This window comes from Salvelinus sp. IW2-2015, linkage group LG26 (genome assembly GCF_002910315.2).
Source record: "Salvelinus sp. IW2-2015 linkage group LG26, ASM291031v2, whole genome shotgun sequence".
In the NCBI taxonomy this organism is placed as follows: Eukaryota; Metazoa; Chordata; class Actinopteri; order Salmoniformes; family Salmonidae; genus Salvelinus; species Salvelinus sp. IW2-2015.
Window position 1 is genome coordinate 17,643,938 of NC_036866.1, and position 14,022 is coordinate 17,657,959.

General features: G+C 43.9%; 1 protein-coding gene across 1 annotated transcript; it reads left to right on the top strand.

Annotated features, from left to right (window-relative positions):
• The first annotated feature begins 220 nt into the window (after positions 1-220).
• On the top strand, positions 221-4,738 carry cotl1 (coactosin-like F-actin binding protein 1). The gene is made up of 4 exons (XM_023970907.3): positions 221-649; positions 1,197-1,279; positions 3,625-3,782; positions 4,444-4,738. The coding sequence occupies exons 1-4, from the start codon at positions 573-575 to the stop codon at positions 4,552-4,554; spliced, it is 429 nt and encodes a 142-aa protein (XP_023826675.1). The 5' UTR covers positions 221-572; the 3' UTR covers positions 4,555-4,738.
• Positions 4,739-14,022: the final 9,284 nt, after the last annotated feature.

The window sequence follows — 14,022 nt, forward strand, 5'->3', positions numbered from 1 at the left end:
TTTCTAGTTATACTTTCCATGGTTTATTATTTTCTATGAATGTTTAATTGTCTCTCGGCTATAATCACACTGTGGTTATTGGTTGGGAAACTGTTTGCTGCGGGCTATTGTTCTCCAGCATCGATCACATTGACAGACCACAAGATGGCACGATAGCGCAGTAAAACGGCAACAATAGAAAAAGGGTGGATTTAATTTAACCGAATACCTCAGTTAACCATTGGGAGGTGAATACTGCGCCTGGGGACTTCGCCGCACTAGTACGGCAACCTGATTGACAAACATCACCAACGCCCATAAACTGGCTATAGGAAATGAATCAAGTCGTGGAAAGAGTCTCTTTCTCAGATAATTGAGAAAAGATACACCCTGCTCAGCGCGCTCCTCGTGTAATAGCACAGACTCGACTGCTCAATAGGGGCTGGTGATTTCAGACTAGAGGTGTCTCTATTGTATAACTCTCGTTCTGCTCCTTTTTGATTTTTCTTTTCGCCTCGCTTTTTTCACTTCGACTACCGGTAGCATATCAGTTCTGCGTTCTCATTTCTACTGTCCATTTGCGTCCATCCAAAATGGCAACACGAATCGATAAAGAGGCTTGCAGGGAAGCTTATAACCTCGTCAGAGACGATAACACAGAGATAAACTGGTGAGTGTGGTGAATTTGTTGGGCATAGGCAGTTGTGGGAATCTGATATTTTACAGAGCATCCTAAAAATATATTTGAGTCTGGATTTATAAAATCAATAACAATGGATGAATAATCAAACTGCGCACTTCTCATTCATTCATCCAGTGTTTMATTTGATTAAAATTGTTTCTCTCCTCCCCATAAATTACCTCTCTTGGTCTAATAAATCAGGGTACCGGAGCATGACTAATTTATTTTGCCTATCCAAGAGATACAGTGGTAATGACACGTATATGTTGACACAAAACCTGACAAGTCTGCCCCTCATTTGACACACCGGTTTTTGAACGAATAGCCTACGCAGCCTGGTCTCGACTAGATAGATACATTGTAATCCCATCCGATAGATGTCGGATGATGGACGTGGACACGCATTAGTGGAGTAGACGGTCATGGATTATTACCGATTTTATTGACAGACAGGGTCTGAATACTCCATTTGAGATGACTGTAAGGTTAGTGCATTTTAATTMATTCATTTACTGTGCCTTTTATGTTCTTTTAGGGCCGCGTTTAAATATGAGGGTCATATGATTGTGCCAGCGGGCCAGGGGACTGATTATGAAGAATTCAAGAGTCAGTGCACAGGTAAGACCGGATTTCATTCATTTTTGCGTTTATGCGGTTATTTCAAATTGGCCGCAATGGTCCTGCGTAATGGCAACAGCGCTGTAATAATCAATAGACCACACACATTTTTACGACTTGTTGCCATGTCAGTCAGTAGGGCTCATTGAGTTGTTGGAAACTTATATTATCTGAAATTGTGTTGCTTGTAAAGAAGTAAATAATGTCAGCGTTTGAAGGAACTTCCGATTTGTGACGCCCTGTAGCCTACCAGAGCAATAATCTTATAAAACTCTGTCTATTGGCCGTCAGTAGGCTACTTAATCCAGAAGTACTGCGACCCAGTGACCATTTAATAGCCTATCTGTCCCGTGACTTCATACTTTAGAAGTAGGCCTTTCTGGGTTGTTAAAAAGTGTGAAATATAAAGCCTTATAATATTAGTAACATTGAAAGTGCGTCCACTGTTTCTTGTGCGCAGCGCAGGGTCTTTATCCCACTATGTAGGACATAGTATAAATGTGCCCACCCCTAGTGAGCAAATCATGCTGTCACCACCCTATCAGCACCCTTTCCTGACACTCCATCGCCACCCTAATTAGATATGGAGTGTTGGGCGTGGCGGGTAAATACTCCAGCGCTGGTGCGCTTGTATGGCCCTTGGCTGTAGGCTGCTCCGGTTTATTTACGTTTCAGGGCATGCATTCCAATGATATCATTCGGATTTATTACGATCTAGGCCTATTACTGATGTATTACCCTTTTTAAATAGGAGAACTGATGTATTGCTATACTAACTACCCAAATAGTACCTCTGGCTGTCCCATACTACCATCATCTCTCCTCACTTTGAACCTTGTCTTTGCCCAGTGAATATTGTTGCTCTAATCCTACTGTATAAGAAGTTTCATACATTCTGATGAGTCTGCTTTAACAGAAACTGTGAAAGTCTCATCCTGTATTTGAGGGCCACAGACTGTTGCAGTCAAAAGTAGTGGATACTTATATGGGAAGGCTCAGTAATTGCATCTGTTGTTTAGATAGACATAGTGTGCTAAAATAAACATCTGTCTTTCTTATCAATTAAAGGGCTAAACTAAAGCGTTCTATTTGTCTTTTTGCTACATCATGATAGTTTCAGTAGTGCAGCAGTTTTCTGGCCACTTGTGTTAATAGCATTGTCAGCACAACTAGAATGGATGGCTTAGAGAGGGAAGAGATATTAGTATGACAAACCAGAAAGTTTACAACAGGGGAGGTAAGGCTTGATACTCAGGAGTTAGCAGAATTCGTGTTTTCTTTCAACAGTGGTATATGCTTATTCATTACTTGTCTGCCACAATGTGACAAATATAGAAATAAGCACAAAAAAATTGACATTTTTAAAGAATTTAGGTGCTAGAAACATCCAATTGTGGTTTGTTATACAGAGAAACAGCATAAACCTGTGTGTGGTCTGGTGGAGATCATGGCTAAGTCATGTGACATGTAGGGGACATGCAGGGTAGGTGTTGAAACTAACAATGGCCTTTGTAACCATGCTGATAACAGTTTGAACACTGATTATTGTTCATGCACAACAAAAGCCTTTAGATGTATGCTGCTTGTGAAGCTCTGCCAGGAAAATCTCTATCAGCAAGGTACAGGTAAACACAGATATCACACCGAGACGGTACCGATCAGTACAGAGGGAACCAATGGGGCATTATTAATGGTAAGGAAGGGCCAGGGCCCAGACCAGAGCAGAAGCATGTCATAAATGTGTTATTACCTTTACTATAATCTATTTAGAGAAGTGATTTGGCACATATTTGGTATGTTGGACTATACAGAAAAAAACAGCTCTATTCCAAGACAATGCAGCTGGTGATGTAGGGCTAAGATGTGATGTGAATGTGTGTTTTAGTGTGTTTGTGTGAGAGAGACAGAGCGTGAAAGAGTGAACCCAGAATCACTGCCTCCCCAGTCTCCTCGGTATTGCTCACAACTCCACACCCTTTTTATTTAGTCCGTTAACCTGAATACCTTCCCCTGTCTCTCGTACTCACAGATTTATCGCACTTTTGAATTTGGTGCATGGCCAAGGTAGTGTCACCATAACAAGCCAAAACTCCCCGTCTGTATTCATACTTCTTACAGCAGCATAGAAACACTCTCACAAAGCTCAATCAACTCACAGTACACAGGAATCAGGCCTTGCCAACATGGACATGGAGACAAATCCATTTCTCTAACAACTATACTGTAATTACCTGTCATGAGGCAGCTGGGAATGGAAATGGTGTCATCAGCCTCTCTGCATGTTTCTGCTTGTCTGATTGTCAGTCTAATTTCTGACTCTCTGACTCTCTCTCTCTCTCTCTCAGATGATGTGCGTCTCTTTGGCTTTGTGCGGATCACGACGGGTGACGCCATGAGCAAGCGTGCCAAATTCACCCTCATCACCTGGATAGGGGAAAACGTGAGCGGCCTGCAGCGTGCCAAGATCAGCACTGACAAGACATTGGTGAAAGATATTGTCCAGGTTAGGGCCTCTGTTCTCACACATACTCACATGATTCCTTTACAAATATCAAATATTAATGTTCTGTTAAAATACAGTACATTAAATGGCAAATAAAGTGTAAAGATGTACCTTCGTTTGTCTATCTCTTTTCTTTTTTTCACCCCCTTTTTCTCCCCAATTTCGTGGTATCCAATTGTTAGTAATTACTATCTTGTCTCATCGCTACAACTCCCGTACGGGCTCGGGAGAGACGAAGGTCGAAAGCCATGCGTCCTCCGAAACACAACCCAACCAAGCCGCACTGCTTCTTAACACAGCGCGCCTCCAACCCGGAAGCCAGTCGTACCAATGTGTCGGAGGAAACACAGTGCACCTGGCTACCTTGGTTAGCGAGCACTGCGCCCGGCCCGCCACAGGAGTCGCTGGTGCGCGATGAGACAAGGATATCCCTACCGGCAAAACCCTCCCTAACCCGGACGACGCTAGGCCAATTGTGCGTCGCCCCACGGACCTCCCGGTCGCGGCCGGCTGCGACAGAGCCTGGGCGCGAACCCAGAATCTCTGGTGGCACAGCTAGCGCTGCGATGCAGTGCCCTAGACCACTGTGCCACCCAGGAGGCCTGTCTATCTCTTTTCAACACTTTTTCACTTAAATTCCTCCTCTGTTTGTCTCCCTCAGAACTTTGCCAAGGAGTTCATGATCAGTGATCCTCGTGAGCTGGAGGAGGACTACATTCGCACCGAGCTGAAGAAGGCGGGTGGGGCCAACTATGACGCCCAGGGAGAGTAGAGGAGAGTCCACCAGGGCGGGGCAGGGGGGGCTGCTACCTTTTGGGGGAGGGAGGGGTCTTCATGCCTGGATGAGAGAGAGAGGGGGATATATACACACACACATGTACAAACACTCACATACAGATTAACACACAGCAACACACACACTCTCACAAAAAAGCATGTTGAGACACACTCAGACATATATATGGCTATAGTCCTATCCTCAGCCCTCTCACCTGTCAGGTCATGGATGATTATCTACTGTACTGTGCATCATCTCACTATCATCTCAGCTGCGGCGCAACGTTAAGAACTCTCTCAATCTGGGGGGCTGTGTTTGTGTTACAACTGGAAAAGACACATTACTGTACTGTTTGTCAGAACAAGGGCAAGGGCCTCTATCTGATTTGACTTGTCATCATCGTGCTTTTACTGTATTCTTCTGTGGTTGTAGTCCAAACATGCATCCTTGGCAATAGAGGTCTTTCCTGCCCAGCTTTTCTCATCTCCCAATCCACCCCCAAGGTATACCCCACTGTGTTAACTGCCTTAATCTCCCATGGAGAGAGGGGCATCATGGGAGGTGTGTGTGTTTGTGGACACTACACTGTGATTGGCTATCCTCCACTCATGGGGGTGAGACTATGATTTGCCTATGGCCCACAAACCAATGGGACAGGGCTGTAGCACTTTCAGTCAGGAGCAGTCATTTCTCTAGTGTAGCCTCTCTTTTTATTTGGATTAAACCCCAAAAAGGAATGTTTTTTTTTTAAGATTACTTTTATTTTCTATAACCTTTGATTTATTCTTGAGAGCAAAGTTATCTAGGAGATTTGAGGAGACTTTTAAAAACTGAACTTGGGCACATGATCAATCATTTCAGAATAAAAACATGTTTTTTCAAGCTCGCTGGTCTCTTTGTTTGTGTCTAAAGCTCTCATTTACATGGACAGGAGGGCTCTTTGGGTGATGTGAGAATAAGGTAAATTCGTTTTGAGGTGGTGGTGAGACTCAGAGGGGCAGTGATGTAATGGAAGCTCTTGACATTGTGCCAACGTAGTCCAGAGTATACATAGTAACTGGGCTCGTTTGAGTGGTAAAGTGAAAGCAACCGACTAGACAAATTTGAGGAGTGAAGTCGGGGGAGGTGCATCTGCTACAGCTGAAAGTCAGACACTGATGTGGTTTTCCAACAGCAAGGCTCAATGCAACATGGCCGTGTTGCCATTGTTTATAAAAGTTGTTCTTTATAATGTCGAAATATACATATCTCCAACCCCCATATCACACACTGTAAATAATGTGTGTACATTGTACGATCAATTGGTGAGAGAGCCTTAAATATCTCATTTGTACATATCCACTATATACATGAATTGCGGCTAAGTTGGTTCCTGTTTCAGTCACGTCTTTGGTCACGTTTGCGTGCGTCAAACAAAAACACCCTAATGATCGGTGGACAATAGAGCCTCCCACAATGCAGGCGATGCTGCAGGATGAAGTTGGTGAAGAGCAAGTGTAGAAACTTGCAGTCAAAACTTCATGACCTTTGATGACATGATTTTTGTTAAGTTCATGCAAACAACATGTAGGCGCAAGTCGGACAATTCTGATCCCCATAATGCAACACACTTTGAAAGGCGGTCAGCAACTTGACAAAAGTGATCCGCTCGAACGCGCCCAATGTCTCTGGGGGCTTATGGGAGTAGCATGCGTTGTCACGGTCACCACTTCTGTAAGTTTCAGCCAATCACAGCCTCAGGGTGAGCTGTTTTGTTCTAAAGCTTGTCAATAAGAACCCCTCCCTACTCCCACTCTCTCAATCCCTCTGTTGACTAACCCCTCTTCTCTCTCTCTCCAACCACTTTCTTTTTGCCACTAGGCTCTCTCACCACCCCCATCCCTTCCGCCTTTCCCCCTCTCTGCCGGTAGTTTTGTTCAACAGATGTGAACTCGACTGCCTAATTACTTAATCTAGTAATCTATAAACCTCTAGCAGTCTGCTTTTATGACTTGTAGTTTAGCTTGTAGTGGGTAAGAGAACGATAGAGGGGAGTAAGACATAGGCTTAACCCTATGTGTAATTTGAATGCTAATGTTTGTTTGTGTAGTTTGAGCGTTGAATGTTGTTTATCTCAGGTCAATTTGGCTGCGTTTACACGGGCAGCCCAGTTCTGATCTTTTTTCCACTAATTGGTCTTTTGACCAATCACATCAGATCTTTACACATAAAATCTTTTTCAGAGCTGATATCAGAATTGTTCTGCCTGTGTAAACGCAGCCTTAATAGCCTCCAGCAAAACTGGTTCAGGTCCAGACATGGGGCCTGAGTGATAAAGGAGGAGGGAGAGCAGGGGACTGAGAGACTAATAGATTACAGAGTTCTGGAAGAAGCTGTAGTCAGGTTAAGATAACGATTCAAATCAAATTGTATTAGTCACATGTGCCGAATACAACAGGTGTATACCTCACAGTGAAATGCTTACTTACGAGCCCCTAACCAACAACGCAGTTTAAAAAAAATACGAGTAAGAATAAGAAATAAAAGTAACAAGTAATTTTAGAGCAGCAGTAAAGTAACAATAGCGAGACTATACACAGGGGGGTACCGGTACAGAGTCCATGTGGCAGGGCTCCGGTTAGTTGAGGTAATATGTACATCTAGTTAAAGTTATTAAAGTGACTATGCATAGATGATAACAACAAAGAGTAACAGCGGTGTAAAAGAGGGGAGGGGGGGCAATGCAAAAAGTCTGGGTAGCCATTTGATTAGACGTTCAGGAGTCTTTTGGCTTAGGGGTAGAAGCTGTTTAGAAGCCTCTTGGACCTAGACTTGGCGCTCAGGTACCGCTTGCCGTGCGGTAGCAGAGAGAACAGTCTATGACAAGGGTGGCTGGAATCTTTGACAATTTTTAGGGCCTTCCTCTGACACTGCCTTGTGTAGAGGTCCTGGATGGCAGGAAACGAGACCCCTGTGATGTACTGGGCCATATGCACTACTCTCTGTAGTACCTTGCGGTCGGAGGTTGAGCAGTTGCCATACCGGTGCAGCTAAATCTTTTCAGTCTCCTGAGGGGGAATAGGTTTTGTCGTGCCCTCTTCACGACTGTCTTGTTGTGCTTGGACCATGTTAGTTTGTTGGTGATGTGGACACCAAGGAACTTGAAGCTCTCAACCTGCTCCACTACAGCCCGGTCAATGAGAATGGGGGTGTTCTCGGTCCTCTTTTTCCTGTAGTCCACAATAATCTCCTTTGTCTTGATCACGTTGAGAGAGAGGTTGTTGTTCTGGCACCACACGGTCAGGTCTCTGACCTCCTCCCTATAGGCTGTCTCATCGTTGTCGGTGATCAGGCCTACCACTGTTGTGATATCGGCAAACTTAATGATGGTGTTGGAGTCGTGCCTGGCCGTGCAGTCATGAGTGAACAGGTAGTACAGGAGGGGACTGAGCACGCACCCCTGAGGGGCCCCCATGTTGAGGATCAGCGCTGCGCATGTGTTGTTACCTACCCTTACCACCTGGGGGCAGCCCATCAGGAAGTCCAGGATCCAGTTGCAGAGGGAGGTGTTTAGTCCCAGGGTCCTTATCTTATTGATGAGCTTTGAGGGCACTATGGTGTTGAACGCTGAGCTGTAGTCAATGAATAGCATTCTCACATAGGTGTTCCTTTTGTCCAGGTGGGAAAGGGCAGTGTGGAGTGCAATAGAGATTGCATCATCTATGGATTTGTTAGGGCAGTATGCACATTGGAGTGGGTCTAGGGTTTCTGGGATAATGGTGTTGATGTGAGCCATGACCAGCGTTTCAAAGCACATCCTGGTGACAGACGTGAGTGCTACGGTTCGGTAGTCATTTAGGCAGGTTACCTTAGTGTTTTTGGGCACAGGGACTAAGGTGGTCTGCTTAAAACATGTTGGTATTACAGACTCGGACAGGGAGAGGTTGAAAATGTCAGTGAAGACACTTGCCAGTTGGTCAGCGCATGCTCGGAGTACACGTCCTGGTAATCCATCTGGCCCTGCGGACTTGTGAATGTTGACCTGTTTAAAGGTCTTACTCACATTGGCTGCGGAGAGCATGATCACACAGTCTTCCGTAACAGCTGGTGCTCTCATGCATGTTTCAGTATTATTTGCCTGGACGCGAGCATAGAAGTAGTGTAGCTCGTCTGGTAGGCTCGTGTCACTGGGCAGCCCGCGGCTGTACTTCCCTTTGTAGTCTGTAATAGTTTGCAAGCCCTGCCACATCCGACGAGCGTCAGAGCCGGTGTAGTACGATTCGATCTAAGTCCTGTATTGACGTTTTGCCTGTTTGATGGTTCATCGGAGGGCATAGTGGGATTTCTTATAAGCTTCCGGGTTTGAGTCCTGCTCCTTGAAAGCGGCAGCTCTAGCCATTAGCTCCGTGCGGATGTTGCCTGTAATCCATGGCTTCTGGTTGGGGTATGTACGTACGGTCACTGTGGGGACGACGTCATCGATGCACTTATTGATGAAGCCAATGACTGATGTGGTGTACTACTCAATGCCATCGGAGGAATCCCGGAACATATTCCAGTCTGTGCTAGCAAAACAGTCTTGTAGCTTAGCATCTGCTTCATCTGACCACTTTTTTATTGATCGAGTCACTGGTGCTTCCTGCTATAATTTTTGTTTGTAAGCAGGAATCAGGAGGATAGAATTATCGTCATATTTGCCAAATGGAGGGCGAGGGAGAGCTTTGTATACGTCTCTGTGTGTGGAGTAAAGGTGGTCCAGAGTTTTTCCCCCCTGGTTGCACATTTAACATGCTGGTAGAAATGTGGTAAAACGGAGATAAGTTTCCCTGCATTAAATTACCCGGCCACTAGGAGCGCCGCCTCTTGATGAGCGTTTTCCTGTTTGCTTATGGCGGGATATAGCTCATTGAGTGCGGTCTTAGTGCCAGCATCAGTCTGTTGTGGTATGTAGACAGCTACGAAAAATACAGATGAAAACTCTAGGTAGATAGTGTGGTCTACAGCTTATCATGAGATACTCTACCTCAGGCGAGCAAAACCTTGAGACTTCCTTAGATATCGTGCACCAGCTGTTATTTACAAAAATACATAGTCCGCCGCCCCTTGACTTACCAGATGCGCTGTTCTGTCCTGCTGATACAGCATATAACCAGCCAGCTGTATGATGATAATGTTGTCATTCAGCCGCGACTCCATGAAGCTTAAGATATTACAGTTTTGAATGTCCCGTTGATAGTTTAATCTTCATCGATTTTATTTTCCAAAGATTGTACGTTTTTTAGCAGAATGGAAGGATGGAAGGGTTTATTCGATTGCCTACAAATTCTCAGATGGCAGCCCGCCCTCTGGCCACTTTTTCTCCGCCTTCTCTTCACGCAAATGACGGGGATCTGGGCCTGTTCCTGGGGAAGCAGTATATCATTCACGTCGGGCTTGTCGGACTCGTTAAAGGAAAAAAAGGATTCCGTCAGTCCGTGGTTAGTAATCGTAGTTCTGATGCCCAGAAGTTATTTTCGGTCATAAGAGACGGTAGAAGCAACATTATGTACAAAATTAGTTACATAATAAGTTACAAACAATGCAAAAAAAAAACAAAAAAAAACAATTGGTTAGGAATACGTAAAACGTCAGCCTTGTTCTCCGGCGCCATCTTGTCAGGTTTCAGTATTGTCACAGTAAGTCCTACAGACTCCAATAATTGAGGATGCAGGGTGAGATTACATTTTAAACTGTTATTTATTGCATTTGCTTTTAAGTAGATGTGTGTGTACGGCGTGTGTGTATGTTCATGTGTGTGCCGTGTGTGCTCACGTGTGTGTGTTCTGTTAGGGAGATCTAGTGTGGGATGTACTGTATGTGTGTGTGTGTGTGACTTAGCCCAGTTGGAGCTGAGTGGAGGATGGGTAAAATGGTGTTGTGTGGTGTCTTAGGGGACCATATTAATTAGATTAATGACTTTATGGGGTTAATTTGCATCCTTGTCACATTGCTAGACAGACTCCTTTCTGACTCTTTCAGGTAATTTACCCTGAGACGATCATGCTCACAGGCAAACAGGCAAACAGACTTACCTGCTAGCCTGTTTACGGTATCATATGTACGGTGTGCATGTTCTGACAGCTCCACAGCTAGGCCAAAGGTAAAGCCAGCTTTTCTCCCCTGTGCTGTGGCAGCATGCATGTAAGCTAGAGAGAGAGAGAAAGAGCGGGAGAGAGGACGGGAGTAAGTACATCAGTGGCGGCTGGTGGGAGGAGCTATATGTGTTTGATACTCTTCCATTTATTCCATTCCAGCCATTACAATGAGCCCATCCTCCTATAGTCCCTCCCACCAGCCTCCTCTGTGTATTAGAGTGAGGGAGAGTTGCTTAATAAGTGAGTATGCGAGTTCTAGAAGTATTGTTCACTCTGGGATTCACAAGGAAGTTCCTGCCAGCGATACTCAGCTCCTTCCTGCATTCCAGAAGCCTCCCATATCCAGCATATTTCATATCCCACACATCACTGCATAGTCATGTGCTTGTTTGTGTGTCTGTGTCTACGTCAGTGAGTGTGTTTGAATGCCTGTGTGATCCATCTTATCCCAGCAATGTTCTTCCACTCTGAGAGGGAGGCTTTTTCTGTTGTTCTTTTGTTGTCTTTGTCAAAATATATAATTCAAACCAGATATCAGGTTTGACAAAACAAAAACAAAAAAATGTAAAGAGTATGGTGTCTGTTTTAACATCTTGCCATTATCACTGAAATGTCATTGAACTGCATTATTCACTGCAGCAGTTGACATTATCAATGTCCCTCCCTGGATTCAAAGATAAAGGACTCCCCCAGTCACTTATCCAAATATCACAACATGAGCTAACAAAGTGACTAGCACGGCTGGATTGTGTATTTACGGGATATTTAACCAACCCCTGCTGTGCAGATGATCTCATCACTCTCTTATATCTCGTCTCCTCAGGCGCAAGAGGGGGAGAGGGGGGGGGGGGGGGTGGGTCGGCGTGAATGGATGTCTCGGTTCATGTGGACTGATGTGGTTATTCTGGTTGGGGGGGGGGGGGGGGGTTTTGGGAGGAGAAAAATTGGGGCAAGCAAGGGGGGTATGGGGGGCCCTTTCAGCCTGTGTGAATGGGAGAGGGAATGTGAGTGTGAATGGGTCAACTCTCAATGCCCCTGTGTGCCAGTCCAGCATTGGCACAGTGCGGCCATTGTCAGGGCCTAATAAGCTGAGCTGCACTCCATCCACTCCATCCAAATTGATGCCTCTATCTGTCTCCTCAGTGCTGTGATTGCACTGGCTGTTCAGGTCACTGTTCTGTCCCGCAGACCAAACATTCCTCTCTCTCTGTCATCCCTGTCATATACACACTCAAATGACTTAATTTGGGAAATGATGGAAATGCTATTTTCCACTAGTACAAAATATAATAGTCAATCAGATGATCTGTCATCGTGGCCAAGGAAGTGAGGAATATGATTGTGTAGTTTCATTTACTTCGAAAAATGTAGGATAGTTTCTCAACTGTTGTCTGGTTACAGAATTGCAGAAGTGCTGTTCCAAAGAGCTCAAACAAAGACAGAAACAGAAGAGGAAGTGATGAAGGTGGAGTACAGTTTGACGATCTAATTCAGAAGAGGCTATTCTTCCCAGAAACCCCTCTGAATGTTACATGTCAATGTCACATGTCTACTTTGGAGCAACTCTAGTCTCCTAGATATACATCACAGACTTGAGGCAACAAATGTTCTCTCTTTCTTTCTTTTCTTCTCCCTCTCATACTCACTCAACAATATGTCCAGCATCTCTTTCTTGCTGGATTCGCTATTTAATTAAACTATAACTCTGCATGGATCAATGACCCCAGCAAAATAGTTATTCATTTCTTGATCCTGCTCAAGTTGCACACAGACTAATAAGACGTGAAACCGTCAGTAGACAGAGTTTATAAAGAAAGGTCATCTCCCTACAGCATGACTGGCTTTTTCATAGGCAACACTTCAATTATTGACCATTGGAAAAATGCCATTATACCTTTCTATAGCTAGCTACCGATACAGTACATTGCACCGACAGATGCTGCATTAGATAGAACATTTAAAACGTCATGTACATTTAAAAAAAAATCCTGCACTGAGGAGTGTGGCATTTACAAGTCTGATGAATTGGTCAGTAATGTTCAAGGTCAACCACATGAAAGACATGATGACATTTGAAAACATTCAAGAGCCTAATGAACCTCTCAAGCATAAAGCAGAATGAGGAAGTGGTCTGTGCCAGCAGAGCAGAATAAGCATGCTATTTAGCGCTAGAGTTCCAAACGGTGCACATTACAACTGGACTTGTGTGTATTACAAAGGTATACTAACAAAATATTTGTTTTCATTCATGCTTAATATTGTCTCAATACTGTCAACAACCTGAAGAACAATCTGAGTATCTAAGCAGGTCATACACTGAACTTGTTCTATAATATAAGAAATATCCAAGGCTTCAAAATAAGTTACCTGTAGGCCTTACGCATTGCATATGTACATATGTTCTTCAGCTTGATTGTGTGTTTGATAGTGATCTTATGCAGTATGTTCCCAAATGGTGATTTAGTCCAGAGGATAATTACCAAATATACTGAGATCTTTCCACTTTATGATACAAGTATCAAACTTGGTAACATTAATACTAGATAACTTAAATAACATTTTAAACATGGGAGGTAGTCTGGAAAGCATGTCAGTCAACCAGGGAGGCCATTATTATAATATATTTTTTAATTTAGCCTTTATTTAACTAGGCAAGTTAGTTAAGAACAAATTCTTATTTACAATGACGGCCTACACCGGCCAAACCCGGACAACGCTGGGCCAATTGTTCGCAGCCCTATGGGACTCCCAATCACGGCCGGTTGTGATACAGCCTGGATTCGAACCAGGGTGTCTGTAGTGACGCCTCGGGAGTAAACATAATACAATTCCTGTAAGAAGAAAAATCATTTCAAACAATATCAAAATGACTTTGTAATGTTATATACCCACTAAATAAATCCCACAGGTAACATAGACAATAGTTATGATCATAAAATACTCTTAAGACCTTTATGGGGGTCAAATTGAGGTCATTTTGACCATAGTCCAGCGGCTATGGGGAAACATTTTTGGACTTTGTGATAGAGACACCAAATTTCACACACAGTTGGGGTATGTCTAAAGAAGTATTTTTTTTGCTATAGTGCCATCACAGATTTTGTCCATTACCCCCCTGGCTGCCAATCAACGTTTGCACCGTAGTCTGTTGAATAATATCATTTTATATGCATAAAACGCATCATCCAAATGCCACGCCTGCCTATTCAGACATTGCATGAATAAATGTTTGTATTTTTAATACCCTCATACACCAAATTAGGCCTATCTAATTTCAAAATAGGCCATCATTGTCAATTGTGAATAATAATTATTCTTATTTTACGGGTAAAATGTCCAATCTGCATCT